This window comes from Clarias gariepinus, chromosome 16 (genome assembly GCF_024256425.1).
Source record: "Clarias gariepinus isolate MV-2021 ecotype Netherlands chromosome 16, CGAR_prim_01v2, whole genome shotgun sequence".
NCBI lineage: Eukaryota > Metazoa > Chordata > Actinopteri > Siluriformes > Clariidae > Clarias > Clarias gariepinus.
This window is the reverse complement of record NC_071115.1, coordinates 15,287,598-15,308,954: the sequence shown is the minus strand read 5'-3', so window position 1 is coordinate 15,308,954 and position 21,357 is coordinate 15,287,598. Positions and strand designations below refer to the sequence as shown.

The window sequence follows — 21,357 nt, the reverse complement described above, 5'->3', positions numbered from 1 at the left end:
AAAACAATGCTCCCTAAACCAAATATCCAATCATATTTTGAACAAATAATGACAAGTGCTTTTGTAATACACGCAAATTCCTCATTCGCATCGCAAAACAATTAAGCGTTTAAAAGTGATTACACATTTCACCTGGAAATTTAGTTCAGATCAAAAGCCTTTATTTAATACCTTGTCCTTTTAGCTCTGCTGAATACCAGGCTGTAATTATCAATAACATGTAGGTGGTATGCTGCAGAGGAGTAGAAAACTGCTTTTAAAAACTGTATAGTTTCTAGGCAACCAAATCAGACATTTTGTAAGCTTAGATAGGGTAAAGACAATGTGATTCATGAGTGTGAGGCAAAAATAATTAAGCTGCACGAACCAGACCAGGTGTGATGTTCGGGAAGCATCTCAGAGAAATGCTGCTGAGGGATCAGATTCCTGTTCATGGTGACACTTTTCACATTGGCAATGATTTCTGAATCCTCTTTCGAGCAGGAAATCAATCAATCAATCAACCTACCTACCTACCTACCTATCTGTCACTCAACTTCTTACCATATACTCCCAAAAGACTGAGACTACACTGAAATCTGCACTTTTTTGAAAAGTTTTTTAAATCACTGAAATATTTTAAATATAAAAAATATGATTCATGATTCTGCACTATTCATATTAGACAGAATAAAAAGATTTCACCCCGATAAAAGGAGAACTGCACTGGAAGAATGCAATTAAACCGAATATAGAAGTTCCAATAAAAATAAAATAAATATGTAAAATATAAACATTTAGAGATTTACAGATTTACAAATGTTACAATAGAATATCATTATAGAATGTGCAAAGAGTAATTGTATACTAAGAAGTATATAACAAATATTCAACTATAGAAGGGTAAAGATATGGGATGTGGTTAAGACAGCAGCATAGGGGTGGGCGATATAACCAAAATCTTCTATCACGGTAGAAGCAATTTTCTACCTCGATAACAATATATATCACAGTATAGTAATTTTATTTATGAAAATGCATAAATAAAAATTCAAACACAAAGAAACAGCAGTTTAACATAATGTAATTTTATTTAAACTGTGAATTGCTGAGGTTTGCCGCATTTTTTTACTTTGGCCATATTCGTTTAGATGCTTGGATTTCAGATGATAGAAAAGGTTTGACGTGTTTCCACCACTTGCTAAAACAGTGCACTTGCATACCTTGCAAATCACATTTGTCTCATTTGTATCACTTTTCTTATACCCAAACCAATTCCACAACACAGACGATGCTCCTTTTTTCTTTACAATCTCCTCGTTGTTGGTTTTGCCACATGTAACTGGATATTTGGTCTGCCCACGCCAGCTCAATCGGGTGCCACGGTTTCATCCCACTTTAGATGTGTTTGGCTTCCCATAGAAGTGAATGTGTATTGTTGTGTGGTTACATAACGTGCAACGTCACGTGATCTCAACCGCGATTAAGACGATAGACCAAAATCTCCATCGGTTGACAGATTTCTACCGGTTAACCGTGTCTACTGGTATATCGCCCACCCCTACAGCAGCAGTATGAGTGAATGGAGTTTGTGCTATTGACTATGTTAACGTGTTTAATGTTAATTGAGCATGTTTAATAATGAAGGTACTCCTCATGCCTAATCTCTTCTGTTGAAGCATGTATTCAGTCACCTGCTCGAGTTTACAATATCTTTAAAGCAAAAAAGGGAATACACCAAATACTTAATGTGCCCAGGGGGGTTTGTCCAGTTCTTTTTATACAGTCTATGGTTTCAACAAGTTAAGCTGGTGTGTCGCCTTAATGCCTTGCAGATCTTATTTTTTAATGACTAACTGCTTCACACTTTATCCAACCTGCTATAATACGTATCGGAAGACAATGTCTCGCAGATGATGCGGGCTAAGCGAACTCTATTTAAGTTGTGTTAGCTAATGCATTAGATGAAACAGTAAATCAGTGAATTGTAGGAGTAGCCTACCCTGTCTTGTCTTCTACACAATGTTTTTGCTTGTGTTAATGTTAGCGTTTATTCTGAATAGTAAACCTCCACTTAATGTTAGTTAGTTCTTAGACACTGGGATTAGGCAGGACACCAGGGTGACATTTACAGATGTGCAAACATAAGCAGGTTAAATATGCACTGGAAGAACTGTGCACAAGAAGCAGAGATGAAACGCACGACCGAAATAATACGAAATACAGTATGAGTCGAAAATGATCCGCACTCCAGTTATATTAAAACCTTTTCTTGGTTGCACTGACTTGTCAGTGTTTTCCGTTCGAGGCTGCTGTCTCCCCAGTCCCTTCATTTGTAACTGCAGTGTGAGCAAAAATAGATGCCCCACTTGTGATTTGCACGAAAGAAGACGAGCGTGCAGTGATTAGCTGTCTGAGGGTGTACCTGGTGCCGAACTCATGGAAGAGCTCATGGAAGAGCATGAACAGAAGAGGTTGGTTATTTGCAAACAAAATTTGGACTGATACTCTAAGGAGTGTGAAAGTTTCTTTTTTGGAGATTCTTCTAGAAAAATTCCTGGTGACGAGACATGAATTCTTCACTACCAGCCTGGGAGGAAATTGCAGAGTATTGAATGGAAGCATCCTCAAACGCAGCCAAAAATCAAAGGTTTAAAAGTCAGCCATCAGTTGGAAATGTGATGCTTACAGGATTTCTGGGATTCTCCAGGGCCACTAATGGAACATTATCAGGAAAAAGGTTCAACAATAAAAAGTGCTTGTTACAGTGAGATGCTTAATGAAGAGTTGAAGCCTAAATTTAGGATTAAATCCAAGGGCATTGTGATATTGCGCAACAATGCACGTCCGCACGCTTTTGCCCACACTATCCAAAACTTCGTTTTGAGGTGTTAAAGCATTCTCCCAATTATCCTGATCTTGCCCCATTGTCACCTGTTTGGTCTCCTGAAACAGCCCTATGTGGATGAAGACTCACTTCTGATAAGGAAGTGAGGACATCGAGGCCTAAAACATTCTTAAAGGAAGAAAGGTCGTTGACAGATAGACAAAGTGTACTGAAAAGCAAGGAGATTATGTCAAAAAATTATTTGTATTTTCTCAAAGTTGGAGTCCTACAGTCAGAGTGCAGACAATTGTTGACCCATCCTCATATACAGTATTTCGTAATCAGCTAATTATTAAGTTAATTTGTTAACACTTGTTTGTTGCACCAATGGTCTCAGACTCAGAATCTACATCATTTATGACAGAATTAATACTGTACTAGCTCTGTGAATTTCATTACCATGTCCAGGTCAGGGTAAAAAACAAAACAAAATAGTTAAATATTTAATAATGAATTACGTTAACTAATGATGTTTGACATTCTGAGATGATGTCAGCCTGTGTAAGATGTGACAAAGGAAAGCAGTAATGGAAAAACTCCAAACACGGAGCAATTGAGGAGAGGCAGAGTGGAACAGTGTGTGTAAGCAAAGCTCAGAGATGAGAATGGGTGTTTAACAGTTGCACGATGATTACAGAATTAATAGCTTTGTCACCAGGTCTCAACAAATAACTTACACGAATGAAGAAGCCGAATGTACAAAGATGCTTAATTGCTGTAGTTATTAGAGATGTTCTGCTAAAAATATTTTGCTGAAACGCCAGACAGAATCCAAATTATGGTGCCATTAAACCATGTATGCTTCTTTCTGACATTATTTTACATTAAACTTCCTGTCACCATACACTTACCCCCGACACACATCTTTACACCTAGGTGCAATTTAAAGGAGTCACTGCACCAGAGAGGTGGGCATGCAGAAAACATGAAAGCAGGAACTGTTTGAGCTATTTGTCTGGAAGGTGGTAGAAACATTTTCTCACTAGAAGAATGCCTGAAGAGTGCTGTGTAGGCTGTCTGGTTAGTTATTGCCTCTATTTTCTCTTCTCAATGCTTCAATTCTCATTTGTTGTGTACAACTCTTTGTTGCCTGAACATATACAGCTGACTAATGCTGTGAAATATGAAATAAACCTCCCATTAGCTAATTTCTGTTCCTGGAGTAAATCAAATCCAGATTAATGCTGACCTGAAAATGTTATATATTAATAATAGTATAATAATGGTAGAATAATAGTATAATATTCTGCTTCATAGCTGTAGCTCCACTAGTTTACAGATACAACACTCATAATTAAAGTTTTTTAAATATACACCCTACAACTAGACATCTCAATGCCCTGATTGGTTATGTGGTGAACAGTTCGTTTGAAACTGTGGTTAGAGCAGAACTGGATGCCCCACATGTGATTTGCACGAAAGACGAGCAGATGGTGAAACCTCTCGCAGAAGAGCATAAACAGAAGCGTTTAGATATCTGTTAACAAAATTTGGAAGGTGACATTTTCTTGAAGAAATGACAAGACATGAATTTATCACTACGAGCCAAAGACAAAAAGGTATAGAAGGTATAAAATGGAAAATAAATTGTATATAGAATGAAAAGATCCTCAATCCCCGACCAAGAAAAAGTTAAAAAGTCAACAGCTGGAAAATTGATGCCAACTGTTTTCTGGGATTCTGGGCCGGTATTGGAACATTATCAAGACAAAGGTTTAACAATCAACAGTGCTGAGAACCGTGAGATGGTTATTAAAGAACTGTAGCTTAAACTTTTAATTAAATGCAAAAGACCGCAAAGTTGTTGTGATCTTGCATGACAATCCACGTCTGCACACTTCTGCCCACTCTGTCTCTGTCGACACTCTGCAAACACTTTTTTTAAAGTGTCAAAGAATCCTTGCTCTATCGGACGTTCACCTGTTTGGTCTCCTAAAACCAGCCCTACGAGGACAATGATTCACTTCTGATAAAGAAGTGAGGACAGTGGTGTATTCATAGCTTGCAGCTCAGCATAATTTTTTTTTAATGAGAGAATATGAAAATTTGTTGACAGATGGACAAAGTGTATTGAAGGCAATTAAGGCAAAGTCAAAAAAGTTTGTACTTTTCTAAAACTGTATTAAAATAAATTCAACATGTGGATCATTTTTGAGTCACCTGCTTAGTTTAGGTTTTCTGTGTTACCCTTTACTGGGCCGGATATTTTGTTGAAAACTGCAGAATGTGATAGGAACTTTACAAAAAAAAAAAAAATCATGGACCCACAGCTTCATTTTCCAGTAGCTAATGAAACAGCTGGCCTTGAAGAAAAAAAATAAACTGTCTGCCCACAAAGCATTTGAAGTCTTTTGAGTTTCAATTGATACCAGTACTTTACAAAATCACCAGGAGGGATTTCCCTAGAGTTACTGTACCATATTCCCAACCAAAATGACGGTTAGGGTGGATTGAGTGCCTTTACCAAGAACACTGGGCATGAGGTGGGAATACTGTACACAATTGAAGGAAGGCCAATCCATTGCACAGCACTATGTATATATTAGTATATTCAAAGACACTTGTGGCAATTTAGAATTGCCAATTTGTCCTACCATAAGATTTTTAAAAGAGGGAAGAGTTCAGGGAAAACCCACGCATACATGGAGAGATCATGCATAGGCAATAGAATGAGTTTAAGATTGAATCTGGGACCCTGGAGCTATGTGAAAGCAACCATGTATCAATGCACAATTATTCTTTCTCTGCAGGAAAACAATATCAATGCACAAAAAAACATACAAAAGGAAAGGGTTTGTGGTCTGTAAAAATCAGATATAGAATTGAAGGTTACATATTTAACTGTGACTCTATAAAATGATCTTAGTCACTTGAGGATGAGAGTGACAATTTGGAAGACTTTTTATTTTATTTTATATGGGGTAAGGGCTATTTTCACAAAGTGACAAATTGTACAAAGCAAGAAAACAACCTACGAGAATACTTGACTTGTTTTAAAGGAAATATTCTGGCGGTCCTTGACTTAATCCTGAATTATGCTTCTGAGTCAAGTCTATGCAGACCCTGCACCATTCACACCGAATTACCACTTAGAGTGTTGAATTAACACCCAGCAGGGTTTATATGAGTCCAGTTGGACTCAAATAAACTCTGAAAGTGTTAAATCAACATTAGGGATTTTATTGAGCCTACGGCCTTGTGAACATTTACTTTTGTGCACTGGTGTGTCTGTGTTGCTCTGCAATTAAACCGCCAACATCTAGTTGGCGGTGGGATTTCTATGCCACTATCCTGAGTCTCTTCGACCCCCCTAAGGTGAGTTTTTTGGTACATTACAAACATTAAGGATGAAACTGAGAAGATCATGTTAGGGCAGGAGATAATGGCCGTTTAACAACAGAAACTTTTTTTTGAAATTATTACAATGCAGAAAAGAAAGAAGACTTTGGAGAAAGTGTTCAGTATGACTTTCAAGTCAATTCAAAACTGGAATCATCAGAAGTCAGAAGAAGTCAGAAACACAATGATACCATTGATGAAGCAATCACAGCTGTTGCAGCCTGCGTCAACACAATACGTAGTTATGTTTTTGGTAACGTGCACATCAGGCTATGCAGTACCTATGTGAGACTTATGGCATGGACTTGACACAGAAGCATAAATCAGGCTTTAGTTGTAAAAGCATGGTTATATATGTATCTTTTATATCTGAGGAGATTCTTTAAAAAGGCCAATTGAGATGTACTCTATGGTGCAACACTGTTCCCTTAGGATGAGCATATTATAATGGCTAAAAACACTGCTGATCACATCACAAAGTTAAGGAATACCAGGACAAGTGCTAAAAAATGGAATGTCAAACTGGCAAAGTTCCTCATGTTTTTTTCATCTGGACAGCATTCAAAGAATGACTAAAGATGTTAAAAAGAAAAAGGGTAACACCTAGAGAACTTAATAAGGTGCTTGATGAAAATTAAGACATTGATTGTGGTATTCGGTTTCTTTGTCCATTGCCTGAATGGAGCAATGATCATTTCGATCAAAGGTCAACTGTAACATGCTGTTGAACATACCATACTCTAGCAGCTGCTTGTGTCCTGTGCAAAGGCCACTTCTGATTAGCATGATGGTGTGTTGGGGACAGTGCTGCTCTAATTGTCTTGTATAAAGGGATGTAGATCAGCTCCAAATTAAATGAAGGCTGATGAAAATTTAATAACAGTAATAAATTCATATTATTCATGCATATTTGCATAGAATTACATTATAAATAACGGGGGTTGAGGGAGGGGGCTGTGACCAAATCTGCATCTCAGACATCACTGCATGCATTTACGACCCCTAAGTTGCTGTAAGAAATGCATTCCAGACCAGTCATTCTCAGCAGACTTTTGCTATTAATTGCATCTTGATATAGACAACACCTGCAGCAGGTTTTTTTAAACATGGTATTAAAATAAATAAATAAATAAATAAATAGAACCAAACTGAAACAGGTACTACAAGTCTGGAATAGAGCCATCATTGTGTGACCAGGAACAACAGGACAACCGAGCTGTCAAGTGCACAAATTAGGTTTGCTGAGAGCTCATGTTCATTCTGTGTTCAGGTTGTGTGGTGTGAAAGACTTGAATAAGTCCAACAGCTCTATCAAGCAGTAGGTGTCTTTGTTGGCACAGATGGTCCGGGCCTACTGGGTCTCAAGGATACCCAGATGCAGATCTCTCCACAGCTGGCACTGACAGGGTCAAGTGATCCACATGCTGGAGCAAGGATTCCCTACCTTTACTGATCCACTAGCTATTAGATGAGTCTATAATATGGTGGTAATAGTTGTATGTCAGTGGTCAGTGGTTATAGTTATACAGATATAGTACATAACCTATGCTTTAAATTAGGTAGATTTTTTATTACTACAATATTCTTTCTCTTAAGACATATCTCAATCACCCGGGTATGATCGCTCCTGTACACTCAACCTGGAACTATTGACCATTGAAAGTTGTCCTTTTTTACCTTTCTCAGGAGTTTACATCGGTCATAATCAGCGCTGTTTATATTCAACCACAAGCGGACATGGACACTGCCTTATGCAAGCTGCACCAGACACAACACTGAACTTTTATTAGCACATCACCTGCTCCACCAGGGGTGAAAGGACACTGGACCGTTGTTACACTACAACCAAAGATGGCTACAAGACACAATTACGCCCACCATTTGGGAAATCTGATCACACCACCATCTTCCTCATGCCAGAATATAAACAAAGGCCTAAGCAGTAAGTTTCAGCTCAGAGAGTGGTCGCACACTGGATGGACCAATCTGTGGCTGCTCTACATTTACATTTGGGCATTTGGCAGACGCTCTTATCCAGAGCAACTTACATTTTTATCTCATTATACATCTGAGCAGTTGAGGGTTAAGGGCCTTGCTCAAGGGCCCAACAGTGGCAACTTGGTGGTTGTGGGGTTTGAACCTGGGATCTTCCGAACTGTAGTCCAATGCCTTAACCACTGAGCTACCCCTGGCCCCTGCTCTACAGGATGCACTTGATGACGCAGACTAGGACATGTTCTGGCGCAGCTCTGATGACATCAACATGCTTATGGAAGCGGTTGTGGAATTTATCGGGAAACTGTGAAACCGCGGATGATACCATGCAAAAAAAGACCATCAGAATGTTTCCCAATCGGAAGCCGCACTATTGGAGGAAACTAGAGTCACTGGTCCAAAAGAGTGACGCTAAGAGCCTGTGGCAGAGACTAAGGACAATAACAGACTATAAAGCACCAACGTCTGGTATGACAAACACTGACATGTCTCTGGCAGATGCTTGCTTAGAGGCTGCAGCCAACAATGCTAATGCTAAAGCTAATGCTAATGGCTGCAGACAGGAAAAGAATGCCAACACCGGAAACGCGTTCATCATTCGCCTTCAGGAGAGTGAACACCAGGAAAGCGGCATCCTAGGTCGAGTCCTCAGTGCATGCGCAGACCAGCTGCCACCTATGTTCACAAAAATATTTAACCTCTCCCTATCCCAGTTGGTGATCCCCACATGCTTTAAAGAGTCAATCATTGTTCCTGTCCCAAAGAAACCGCATCCTGCTTCCCTCAATGATTATCGCCCTGTAGCCCTGACTTTAATAGTGATGAAGTGCTTTGAGCAGCTGGTCACAGACTTCATTATTTGTTCACTATACCGGACCCACTAGATCCACTACAGTTTGCATACCATCCGAACTGTTCAACAGATGATGCCATTTCACACCTTCTTCACACATTACCCATTCACCTGGACACTAGGAGAGGGAATTATGTTAAAATGCTCTTTGTCGACTACAGTTCAGCATTTAACACTATAATTCCCTCCACACTCACCATCAAGCTGGAGCACCTGGGACTCAGGCCATCTATGTGTCAGTGGATCTCCAATTTCCTAACTGGCATACCATAGGCAGTAAATATGGGCAGACATGCCTTAGCCTCCCTCACCCTCAGCACTGGGGCCTCCCAGGACTGTGTTTTGAGCCCCCTGCTGTTCTCACTATACACCTATGACTGCGTCGCCACTACCAACTCCACCATCATTAGGTTTGCTGACGACACTGTCATGGTGGGCCTGATTTCTGACAACAATGAGAAGGCCTACCTGGAGGAGATTAGGAATCTGGAAAACTGGTGCCAGAGGAACAACCTTCTTCTGAATGTCAGCAAAACAAAGGACCTGATTGTGGTCTTTAGTACAAAGAAGGAGAGGAACTACTGGAAGGCTGTCATCAACGAGAGCCCAGTGGAGAGACTGGACAGCTTCAGATACCTCGGTGTTTACATCATGCAGGACCTGTCATGGTCCTGTTACATCAACACTGTGGTGAAAAAGGCCCGGCAGCATCTCTACCACTTCAGATGCTTGAGAGACTTTCTGGTACTCCTGATGGCATTAGGATGGGAAACATCACAACATGGTACGGGATTGGCACCATGAAGGACATTAAAGCTCTTCAGAGGGTGGTGCGGCCAGCTGAACGCATCATCCGCACTCAATATGGACCAAGGCCAGGAGGTTCGTAAAGGACCTTAGCCATTCCAACAATGGACTGTTCTCACTGTTGCGGTCAGGAAAGCACTTCCACTTCCTGAAGGCTAACACAGAGAGACTAAGGAGAAGCTTCTTCCCGCAGGCTATACAGGCTTTCAACACCACACAGTTTAACAGACTTTAAACACTCTGCTCCTACTCATATACCACACAGCACATTGCATATCAATGCACATTTGCATATTTGACTCATCTGCTCATTTGCACATACTTTGCACACTGTTATGCTACTATGTTCATGACTGGACACTCCACCTCAAGTCTATCTCAATTCTATTTTAATTCTATTTATTTGTACATAATGTAAATTTTACAGCCAAAAGTTTATATATATATATATATACTCTATTTTTCTTTTTTATTATTATATTCTTATTTCATAATCTTTATTTAAAATACTCTAATTTTTCTTTTTAATTTAAACTGTCAAGGGTGGTTGTTTACACATTTCACTTAATGGCATACTTTGTACGGCTGTGTGTGTGACAAATAAAATTAGAATTTAGATTTGTGTTAACATTTCTCTGCTTTACATAAAACTTCCTCTTGGATGAGCGAGAATCACGTCTCTGGACACAGAACTGTTCGGTGTGACACCGTAAGGGAAGCCTGTGCACTGTGTGTAATCTCCTTCAGTGTCTAAGCCGAGCCAGTCGGGGGATACATACAGTATATGGCTGAAATCACCTACTGTGTCTGAACGGCTTCTCCACTCTTTCGCCTGTTCACAGCACAACACCAGGTATTACTTCACACTGAAGGATGAGTCTGTTCACACAGGCAGATGGGAAAAGAGCAGGAGGTATTTCTGCTAAATATGCTGCAAGGTTCCATAGCTGAAGGCCCGTATGCTTTGCCTGTAATGGAGGGAATTGGCAACAAACTTGCCACAGTGCTTTGCTTAATAATCAGAATTACAATACAAATACTTAATCCGTGATTAGATGCCATCATGGGATTATACAATAAGTATGACTAATATTTTGCAGTGTGTATAAATAGTTTAAGGCAAAATTAGGGGTGCCTTGACACCTATTAGTTTGAGTCTGGTTTAACTTGCTATTTAGTTTCGTGACAAAAAAATAAAAAAAGGAAAAAAAAATCTTGGCTAGGAGATGTGAGCGATAAAGCTGAAAACATACTCATACACAACTCAACATATTAACCTTGATTATAAATTATATACCAGTAAACTAGTGACAGGATCATAAGCACCCAAGGCTCACCCATGCCATACCATCACCCCAGAGACTAATGGCCAGCCTGTATGATTCAATCCCACAGAAAACCCATTGCAACTTAACAAAAAAAAAAAAAAAACAATGCTGGCCACCAGAACACCCTGTGCACTAGGAGCCAAGGCTGCCAACCAGGCTTCCAGACTTGCCAATCCGATCGAACACTCATGAGATGCTCTAGACAAACTAGTCCAATTCATGGAGGCTCCACAAACCACAGCACCAAATAGAGCTACTGCCAACATCCTGGTGCCATCCACCATGGCGGGCTTTGTCGCTTTGATACTAGGGGTTGGCACATCAGATCATTTGATCCATAAGATCTGGCACAGGTTGTATGCTGTATGCCCTTCCTGTCACAACCCTCCCATTTCCTACCTGGGCTTGGGGCCAGCATTGCATGCAGGGTTGCAGGTCTTGCCCAAGGACCCAACAGTGGCGACAACACCAGGACTTAAAACCCCGACCCTCCGATGAGCAAACCCAGATGCTCAACGGCCTGGGCCAACGCTGCTACTACAGAGACAACTCACCAACCACAAACAAGAAAATTAAAAAGTAAAAGACAGTTCTACTATTAAAGCCAGAATTCTAAATGACTTCATATGATAGCATTCTTTATCTGTGTACTGTATAGGAAATGTAACATAAAATAGCTTGCTTGCTTGCATGGTGCTAAAGAAAATTCTTAGCATGAAATATTGAATGAACTGTTGTGTGTTATGTAATCTATGAACTGCATCTGCTAAGAAGTATAAAGAACCCAAAATAAGTACGCAGTAACAGCCATGCATCAATTACCACTAGTATCTGTTCAGTGTCATGATGAGCCTAAAGCCTATCCCAGAGAACTTGGGAACACAAGGCAGGGTACACCCTGGTTGGGATGCCATCCCACTGCATGGTACAAGCAAACACAGACTCATACAACCATACACTAAAGGCACTTTGGAAATGCCAGCCAGACTACACCATATGTCTTAGCACTATTGTAGGAATCCAGAGTAACCAGAATAAACGCATCAAAGTTTGGAAGAGAACATGCACACAGACCAGAGGTGAAATATGAACATTGTGCAAGGCAACAGTTCTAACCACTAAGCCGCTGTGCTGCCACACAGTAACTTTATTCTATTTTGAACTGTAGTCTATTTTGAATAAACTAGTATTTCCTAGTTACTTAGTTAAACTCTAATTCATCTGCACTAGGTACAGACCCAATTTACACACTATAACATATACAGTAGCTTTTCTTACAGTTCAGGCTTATTTCATTGTAGCAAATTTTCTATGAATATTAGGACATTAATTATCTCCAAAATATCCCTGAGACAATATCAGTTAAAACCAGAAAATTCAGCCAAAGAATTACAGCAGATTGATGTTGTAAGAGCCAGAAGGGAGTGAAAGACTGAACTGGCCTTTGCAAAGACACAACTGAGGGTAGATGGAAATTGATGATGTAGCTGCCAAACAAATGTCTGTGTTGCCATGATTGTTAATATGCAATGCCACTTATTCAAGGACTCAATGTGTCTGGGCGTGAGACAGTGTCTGCACCATGCATCACTGGCAGTAAAGTCTTTCAGTCCCATAACGTTTATACAGTCCCAGATACTGTTTTTCAAACTGCCTAAAAACTAACTGGCAGAAACAGACAAAACCAGATGGTCATCATGACTAGATGAGTATGTAAACTCATAGATTAATGGCTTTTTTAGCAACCATTTTGTTTTTGTCAAATATAACTTAGGGTATATAGTACACATTGTGTGCTATGTACGTTGTATGCCCCGATGATTGCTAACACAACCAACTATCACACGCTAATTTGTTGACATCTCATTAACGCTTGCCCACACTCATTAACTCGCTTAGTGTTTCAGTCATTTTATTCTTCTGTTATAGTCTTCATATTTGGAACTATTTCTGTTTAGGTAAAAGATAGATAAAATGATTTGTCTTCTTCAGAATTAAATTACCTTACAGTACCTTGACAGACATGTACTGCTACCCAAATTGCTGATTTCGGCAGGAAATTCATTACATTTATCTTCACCAAATGCCATCAAGCATTAATACTTTCATATCTCCTTTATTACAGTGTAGAAAGTAACTGGTCTAATAGTAAAGGAGTAAAGCTTTAATCTTGTGGCAAAATTTGAAACGTCAGACAAGTACTGGTTGCATTTTTTTGGCCTAGGTTCCCAACAACATTCAAAAAAACTTAAGTTATACAGTAGGTGCTTACACATTTGGGGCATTTCTGGAATTTGGAATCATTTGCTGCTTGGCTGTTTAAATTGGCAATAAACATTTTAGTATGAATATTATTTGTTTGGACTAAAGTTTTATTGGTGTGTAAAGGGAGCGAAGGCTGACCTGTCAGGTCTGATTCCACAAAAGAGCCACTGTGGAACATTTTGCTGATAAAGATCATGCTGTATTTGATAGAATGTCAGAACATGCAGTACATAACAGATTTTTGTGTATGGGCTTGCATACCTGCAGACCAGCTAAAGTACCCATGCTGACCCATATTTAATATTAAAAATGCCCACAATAGGCTTGTGAGCACCTAAATTGGACTATGGAACAATGAAAGAAGGTGGCTTAGACGGCAAAGTGCATGCGCATCGCCTTCCAGGGGAAGAAGGAAATGTTTGGCTTGAAAACCCTTGCGACCTTTGGGGCCATTATGTGGATGTTACGTTGAAACATACAGTACCACCTACCTAAACACTGCTGCTGACCAAGTATACCCTTTAATGGTAAGAGTATTCTTTAAGGGCAATGGCCTTTTTTAGCAGGATAATGCACCCTGCCGCACTGCATTGTTCAGAAATAATTTGAGGATCATGACTAAGAGTTCAATGTGTTGACTTGGCCTTCAAATTCCCCAGATCTCAATCCAACCAAGCATTTCTGGGATGTGCTGTAAAAACAAGTCCTATACATGGTCGACCCACTTACACAACTGCTAATGTCTTGGTAACGTATACCACAGCATACATTCAGGGGTCTTGTGTGGTTCATGTCTCAATTGGTCGGATGTACTGGTTCAGTGGGACAAAGTTAACCTTTAATATTAGGCAAGTGGTAATAATGTTATGGCTGATCGGTTTATATCTTTAGTATTGTGATATGATATCTTTTGCCACATTTCCTGTCCCTTAGAATAGGCCATGTTTTAAAATATACCCCATGTGACATTATATTATTTTCAATTAATTATCCCAAATACTGTATAAAAAGAAATCTATAAATTAATTTATTAAAAGGCTAAGCTGTAATGACAGACATCCTCAAAATAGCACAGCCACACAGCCATGTAATATTCTGTGAAAATGCAGCATTCATCATGTAATAAACCTTTGAGTCATGTTTTACAGGAGTAATGCATTGATTTATATTCATATCAGTTCAAAAGGTCAAATTCCTTGTGGTGCATTGGAGCAATGAATTTAAAAAATGCTTTACATCATGTTTCAGTGCTTTTTGTAAGAGAATACAGAACCATTCAGCAATGATGTTTTGGACGTGGATGTGAGTTTCATATGACAAAAAAAACAAACAAACCTAGGAGCATCCTAGAGCTTGAAAAGGTTTAAAAAGTAATAATTAAAATGATGCATAATTAGGGGTGGGGACAATTAGAGTAATAGCTGAATTGCAGATGTCGAACAGTGAGTTGTCTGCTAGCGTTTCTTTGGCTAACCAGCTAACGGGAAACATTCAATATTGTAGCTTAACTAAGCAAAAGCTAAGCTAGTAAGCTTGTGGCTAGTAAGGTAAGTAGCTGTGTGCCATTTAAGTATTAACTGGGATTTAGGCAGAGCAGCTCCTGCCAAGATGGCGAAGACCAGAGCTCCCACATTTGAGCTTCAAAAACCATCGGGTGACGTCACAGAGGGTTTCCCAGTGCTTATACAGTCTGTGATTATAACCCAGCATTCTTTTAAATCATCACCTTTTTTTGAGCTTTCTGCCTTTCTGAAAAAAACAGACTGCATCACATCAGTAATGTCATGGCGGAAGCCCACAGGTGTGCACGAGAGCAGGGACTGCATGTAGCTGCTGACATTGCATACCTGCAAGCCTACAGTGTGGGAGGAGAGAGAAGGGACGAGAATACAGGGATGAGGAGGAAGAGGAGGAGGCTCAGGGAAAGGGGAGGAGGAGCTAATGGTGGGCTAGAAACTAGGACACTGCAGAGCGAGAAAGGTGGCTGTAATGGCTGAAAAAAGACATTGTCCTTGTGATACATCAGATTTAGCTGAAAGATGACGCTGCCTGCTTTTCTGCTTTTCTATCTCTTACTCACAAGGTTGGGGCAGAATAACAGGGCTTTGGTAATCCTCTGATGTAGTCCTGTAGCACTTATTGCTACATACTGCTTTACTGAAAAGAAAACTTCAACCCTAATCCTATCCCAAACCAAAAAGTAATTTTGCATTTTGACATTTATCACAGTAAGTTTGACTAGTACAAGTCAGGTATACTGAATTTCCAGCATCATGGTTTAACTTTTCACTTGGGGACCTTCAATATAGCTCATAAAAAGCAAACAAAAGCCTGGCAAAACCAAAGTGAACACACATAATTCATCATCTCTGACAAAAACAGTAAGATATTTTTATCTCACGAAAAGGACATTACTGAACATTTCAGGTATTCTGACAACCATTGATTATAAGTCTGCCTGCATTTCACCATTAGATGGTGTAAGACATCCAAAGTAAATTGGATCAGGGCCACTACTGATGATGGCTTGTAATAAACATTTCTAATTTTTTAATTGTAAAATTCTATTACTACTGCGAGGAATTTGTATTAATACCTGTGCATATACAGCAAGCCACACATAACATACATGCTGCATTATAACGTACACCCGCTACATTGACACCGATCCTGAAGATTAAACCCAACCAGGACTAAACCTCAGCACCTAACACCCTTACACTCACACTTCCTCATAGATAGATAGATAGATAGATAGACAGATAGATAGACAGATAGATAGAACTTAATTATCATTGCATGGTACAGGCCCTCAGCCATGAAATGAAATGCAGTTTAGCAAAAAGATGTTGAATTATTTTTACAGTATATAAACAATAAATGCAATGGTCACCATTGCCCTCCACCCCTCCACGTTCTAGGGATGTATAAAATTTACAGTGGTGTAGTTTAGAGTTTAGCAGTGCAGTGGTTGTGAGAAAGAAGCTAGACCTGAATCGGCTCGTTCTGGTGTGAAGTAGTCATAGCCATGCAAATCTCTCTGGGTTTGTTGCTAACACAAGCTGTGTATCTTTCTCTTATTAATTTATGGAAGGGGTAAAAAAGAAATGTGGTGAGAAAACTATTTCTTATACTGTAGATGTTATAATGCATGTAATAAAAGACACACACTTGTTTTACGAAAATTTCACAGCATCATATTTACCTCCAAATAGATGATGGAGGTAAATATGAAAATGACTTTATTCTGCAAAATATTTTGTCTATTACAGCTATCACTGTCTCCTGGGTTGTACCATGTAGCAACTGAGGCATTTCGTGGGATGAATAAAAAAAAGAATTCTGCTGTAATGTGTGAGGAGGCCCTATTGGGTGAACAAGTTCACACACACACATACACATGCACACGCATTTATTGCTCCAGCCAAACAAGATGCTGGCTGCCACCCTTCCTGAGGGAACGAATACATTGCAGTTCCTCCCCACCAATCACACAAACACCACTTACAACACATGAATAAGAGGGAGGCCTCCAAATACACAACCTGTGAGGTCAGTGTGAACACAAGCACAGTCACAAACTGTCCCTCTGACATAGTCACACGTGTCCTCTGTAGGAAATTTTCTTTCTAGCAGACTCAAACCTCAGTAGATTAGAGAAGATGATTGACATGTATAATAGGAAACACTAACGTATAAACGCAATTATAAAACAGTTAGTTCCAGTCCACTAATTTGATCGGACAAGGAATGTCTCTAGAGTGCTTATATACTGTATAGTATATTGGCACTGGAGCATTTAAATGTTTGTATCACTCCATTTGTCTGTGTAAAAATCTATTTCCTACTGAAACGGTTACTACAGAGTTAGTGACATCATCAGCAGTCATGGGAAAAAAAGCATTTTAAAAAATTTAATGGAGGAAAGAAGGAAAGCACCAGAAGCACCAATTCCACCAGTAGTACCTCTAACAGGAATGTACTAATCATTCTGAGCTCGCTATTCAGACTGCTATTGAGAATGATGTCTTTGAACTCTACTTCTTTTTGCATGGCCAAAAATCATCAAATCGTGCTTTAAAGCGGAATATCTGCACGGCTATAATTACCTGCAGCACTCGGCCTGCGGCTGAATCACGGCCATGTTGAAATTCAATGTGACCGCACTTTTGCTCATGCAATATTGCTCACATATTTACAAGCAGCACACCAACATCCTATTTGGGTAATCTGAGAAATCGCATAAATAAATTTCATCACCTAACAGTTTGCACCAGTATAATTATACTTAGTGTGTATGTGATATTAAGCACTGACTAAAGCTGCTGTTGGGGGTCAGGATGTCCTCCTCCCGTTCTAACAAGCTGGATCATCTGATCATCAAATTACAGCATTATTCATTCTGTTTAAATTGATGCCATTTAACAGCCTTTGTTATCAAAAGCAACTTGTGTTGTTCTTATTTATACAACTAAGCAGCAGGGGTTTAAAAGCCTCGCTCAATGTTCAACTTGGGAGTCCTGGGATTTGACCAAACAACATTCTAATCAGAACTTCTTACAACTGGACTAAGGTTTCACCTGCAATTTTCTCAGCTCTGATGTATCTTCCTCTTCTGCGTACAACCTAACAACTAACAACAAATGCAGTGGCTAAGGTACTAATGAAGAAAATGCCTGTAAGGGTTTGAGTGTCATAATGTCAAAACAAACTTATAGTCACACTTTGTAAAGATACAGTACTGTTAAAAGTGGAACATATGTTTTACTGTTACAGGCTAAAAGTCCCTAAAGATAAAAAAAAAAAAAATGTTTGTTTATGTAACAACCTAAGCAGCAACCTCATTTCCCCTCTCATCTGTTCCAACCACACAGCATTCAGCATCAGCAGTACTGTATATTAATCACCGGCCTGATCGTCTGTCCTCATTTGTACCTGTTTCTCACTGGTTCGTGCATTAAGTTAGATGTTTTTTAGGGTATGCCCAATGCTAAGGGCAAATGTTTTTTTTTTTATAATTGAATGATTTATAAGTCACTGTGTGGCTTAAATACCAAAAAAATATTACTGTGAAACTGTACAGGGACTGGTCTGAAAATGAGAGCCAAAAACTTGACAAAAATGAAAGCCATGAATTTTGGAGAATATTAAAAAATACATGGAAGCCCAGCTCTTTGGCAGAAAAATGATGGGAATGAGAGGAATGAAGTATTGTAGGTTTAAAAAAGATTTTGGGGAATAAGGCAATCTAACCTTTAAATATTAGTCGACAATATAACAAAAGTAAATCATAATTCTCAAAGGCATTTCTTCAGCACTACATATGTATCATGTTATACAGGTATGCTCACAATATTTAAATATAGAAAGATTAAATGTTTTTTTTTATAAAGTGTACAAAAACATACTTTAAAAAGCCTCCTCCTCCTTTCACCCAGCTCTAACTTTAACTGAACTAAATTACATTTATTTGCTCATAAATTAAACAAAATTGTCCCTAACCTATGGCCCTAACCTATCCTGCTCTTTTACCCCGGGGCCAGTAATCTGGAGCTGACTATATATAATTCATCTTATTTGCTACAGCTCAAGGTCACATATGCAAAGGGCACGGATGTGTGTCAGTCATATATAAATAGTCCTTATGAAGAAATGTCTGTGTGTCAGTGACATGCAGTAAAAGGGCAACACCAGCTCTAATTCCCACACTAATCTCAGCTCTCCCAGTCTTAACCTTTTTATTAATGAGACTGGTCAGTTTGCTGTTTAAAGAACATGTTGTTGCTCATTACTGTGCTGCTGTGAACAGAGTGCCCCAGCGGGCCAATGCCATCGCTCCCCGGACACAGCCGACAGAGACGGAGAGAATACTAATGTAGGATCAAGATACATACCAAAAAAAAAAAAAAAAGGTTCTGCCATTTGACCACCCGGCTCATGCACAGAAGGGTGTTCAGATCATGACCCACAATGCTGTGTGGCATAATCTCTCAGCATGCCAGAGCCTGAAGCAGAGCACACCTGGTCCCACGCACCTCATCCTGCACAGAAAGCTTCCTCCTTTTCCACAGCTCAGGCGGGGGAGGTGTGAAACACAATCCAAACAAGGAAGGATCAAACACCACAGCACTGATGCATGGTCCATATGAACAAATTACAGTATGAAAACAAATTACAGTGCACAACTGATGGGGACGTTAAAAGGATGCTGCAGCCTTGAGCAGTTTCATCAAGGCTGTGATTCCTTTATTACGTCACATCTCTTTTTCATGTTTAAACACTTAAACGAAACATGACCTAAAAAACCTGAGACACTATGCTGATGGACGTTCTGGAGGCTACCCGACCCCTCCTTTATCTTCAACACTAACTGACTGCGTGATGTGATGGAAACGTTGCGTCTCTTCCATTTTCTCCCCTGTAGCCAGTGTTGCCAGATTGACCATAACCACCTCCACAAATGAACTATTAATACGCATGCAAGGAGCTACAACGTAACGCAGTGGAGCAGATATCGTTCTAGTTAGTCAGACTTCTCTCAGTTGGTATCAATCTGCTTTGCGTTGGAGTAAGGTATAAAGTGGGAAGGGAAGCAACTATCTGGCAACCCTGCCGCACGTCGCATCCACTGCGTCCGTCTGCATCAGATGGAGGACAGCTGACGCCGAGCGCATTACGGCTTTATGGCTCGGTAGAACTGTAGCCTGGAAGATGTGTGTATTGTGTTACATGCTTTTAAAAAGGTGCTTTCTGGATCTCTGGGGTCACTACGCATCTGCAGAATCTCAAACAGCCAGGAAAACACAAACACGGAAAACACACTCATCAGAGCAGCGGTGATGCGCGCTCCGGCTCCGGCATTGCGTAATCACTAACACCGGCGTCAACGTGAATATAAAAAAGACCGGTTCCTGTTTGAAGTTGAACCAAATCCCAACCACAATCATTTTCCCTTATGTAACGAGAAAAACGCTATAAAGCTATAAAGAAATCGTTCTTACCTGCCAACAGTCTGGTTGGCGAGCTGTCGCATTCGGTTGAATTGTTTCTTCATTTTCTATACAGTGTGTGTATATGTTAGTATTTCTCTCTCTCTCTCTCTCTCTCTCTCTGGGTTAACAGCTCCAGTTAAAGAGATTCCGCATTTCTCTTGTACATAATAATGGCCCGTATTCCGGCACGGCTCACGGCGACAGCTACATTGTCCCAGTCCTTCTCTTTCATTGCCAGCGGAGGGAAACCACAAACGATGGATTTCAGTGCATTTTCCTCTGCGTTAGGCTGCTCCCCGTCAGGAGATGCTGGGCAATTCTCCACGATGGCCAAAGCGGCAGCGTAAAACGTCAAACCGCCGCTGCGTCCCGGTGCACTATGGGAAAGGTAGTTTTTCCCCCATCACAGATTTTAATCCCGTTCTAGACACACAACTGCGTCGAACTGCAACTGTAATCTTAAAATCTTTTCCTGTTGCAGGTTTGCATGTGAAGAGAATGTCAGAGTTACGGCATGATGAAGAATCGGTTTAAGCTTATCTAGCTGAAACATGAGTACAACTGATAAAGTAGGATGAAAAATTACACAAGGTGAAGCCACCACCAGAGTCGCTTCTGCGGCTCCAGCGACCACACTGCCATCTAGTGGTTATTATTATTATTATTATTATTATTATTATTATTATTATTATTATTATTTTAATATCGATTCCCACCCGTTGCCCAAACCCCAGTCACTGGATGCATTGCCGGTCACATGCCTGGGTAAAATGGGAGGCCTGCGTCAGAAAGGGCACCTGGCGTAAAACCTGTGCCAAGTTGTTTTGCCAATCAATCGCATAGCAACACACACACATAAAGGGCAATTTGGAAATGCCAATGAACCTAATCTGCATGTCTTTGGACTGGGGG

General features: G+C 39.9%; 1 protein-coding gene across 10 annotated transcripts in view; it reads right to left on the bottom strand.

The window, feature by feature from the left end:
• arhgap44a (Rho GTPase activating protein 44a) overlaps positions 1–20,821 on the bottom strand; it is a 51,775-nt gene extending 30,954 nt beyond the window's left edge. For 4 of the 10 annotated variants that reach the window (XR_008365801.1, XR_008365802.1, XM_053514720.1 and 1 more), the window contains exon 1: positions 20,455–20,821. Coding sequence is in view for 8 of the 10 variants with exons in the window: in XM_053514720.1 (XP_053370695.1) it covers positions 20,455–20,507 (53 nt within the window). In the remaining 2 variants the exon portion in view is untranslated. The remainder of the gene's footprint in view (positions 1–20,454) is intronic. The other 6 variants (XM_053514726.1, XM_053514722.1, XM_053514723.1 and 3 more) reach the window with 2 other exon arrangements.
• Between the last annotated feature and the right edge of the window lie 536 nt (positions 20,822–21,357).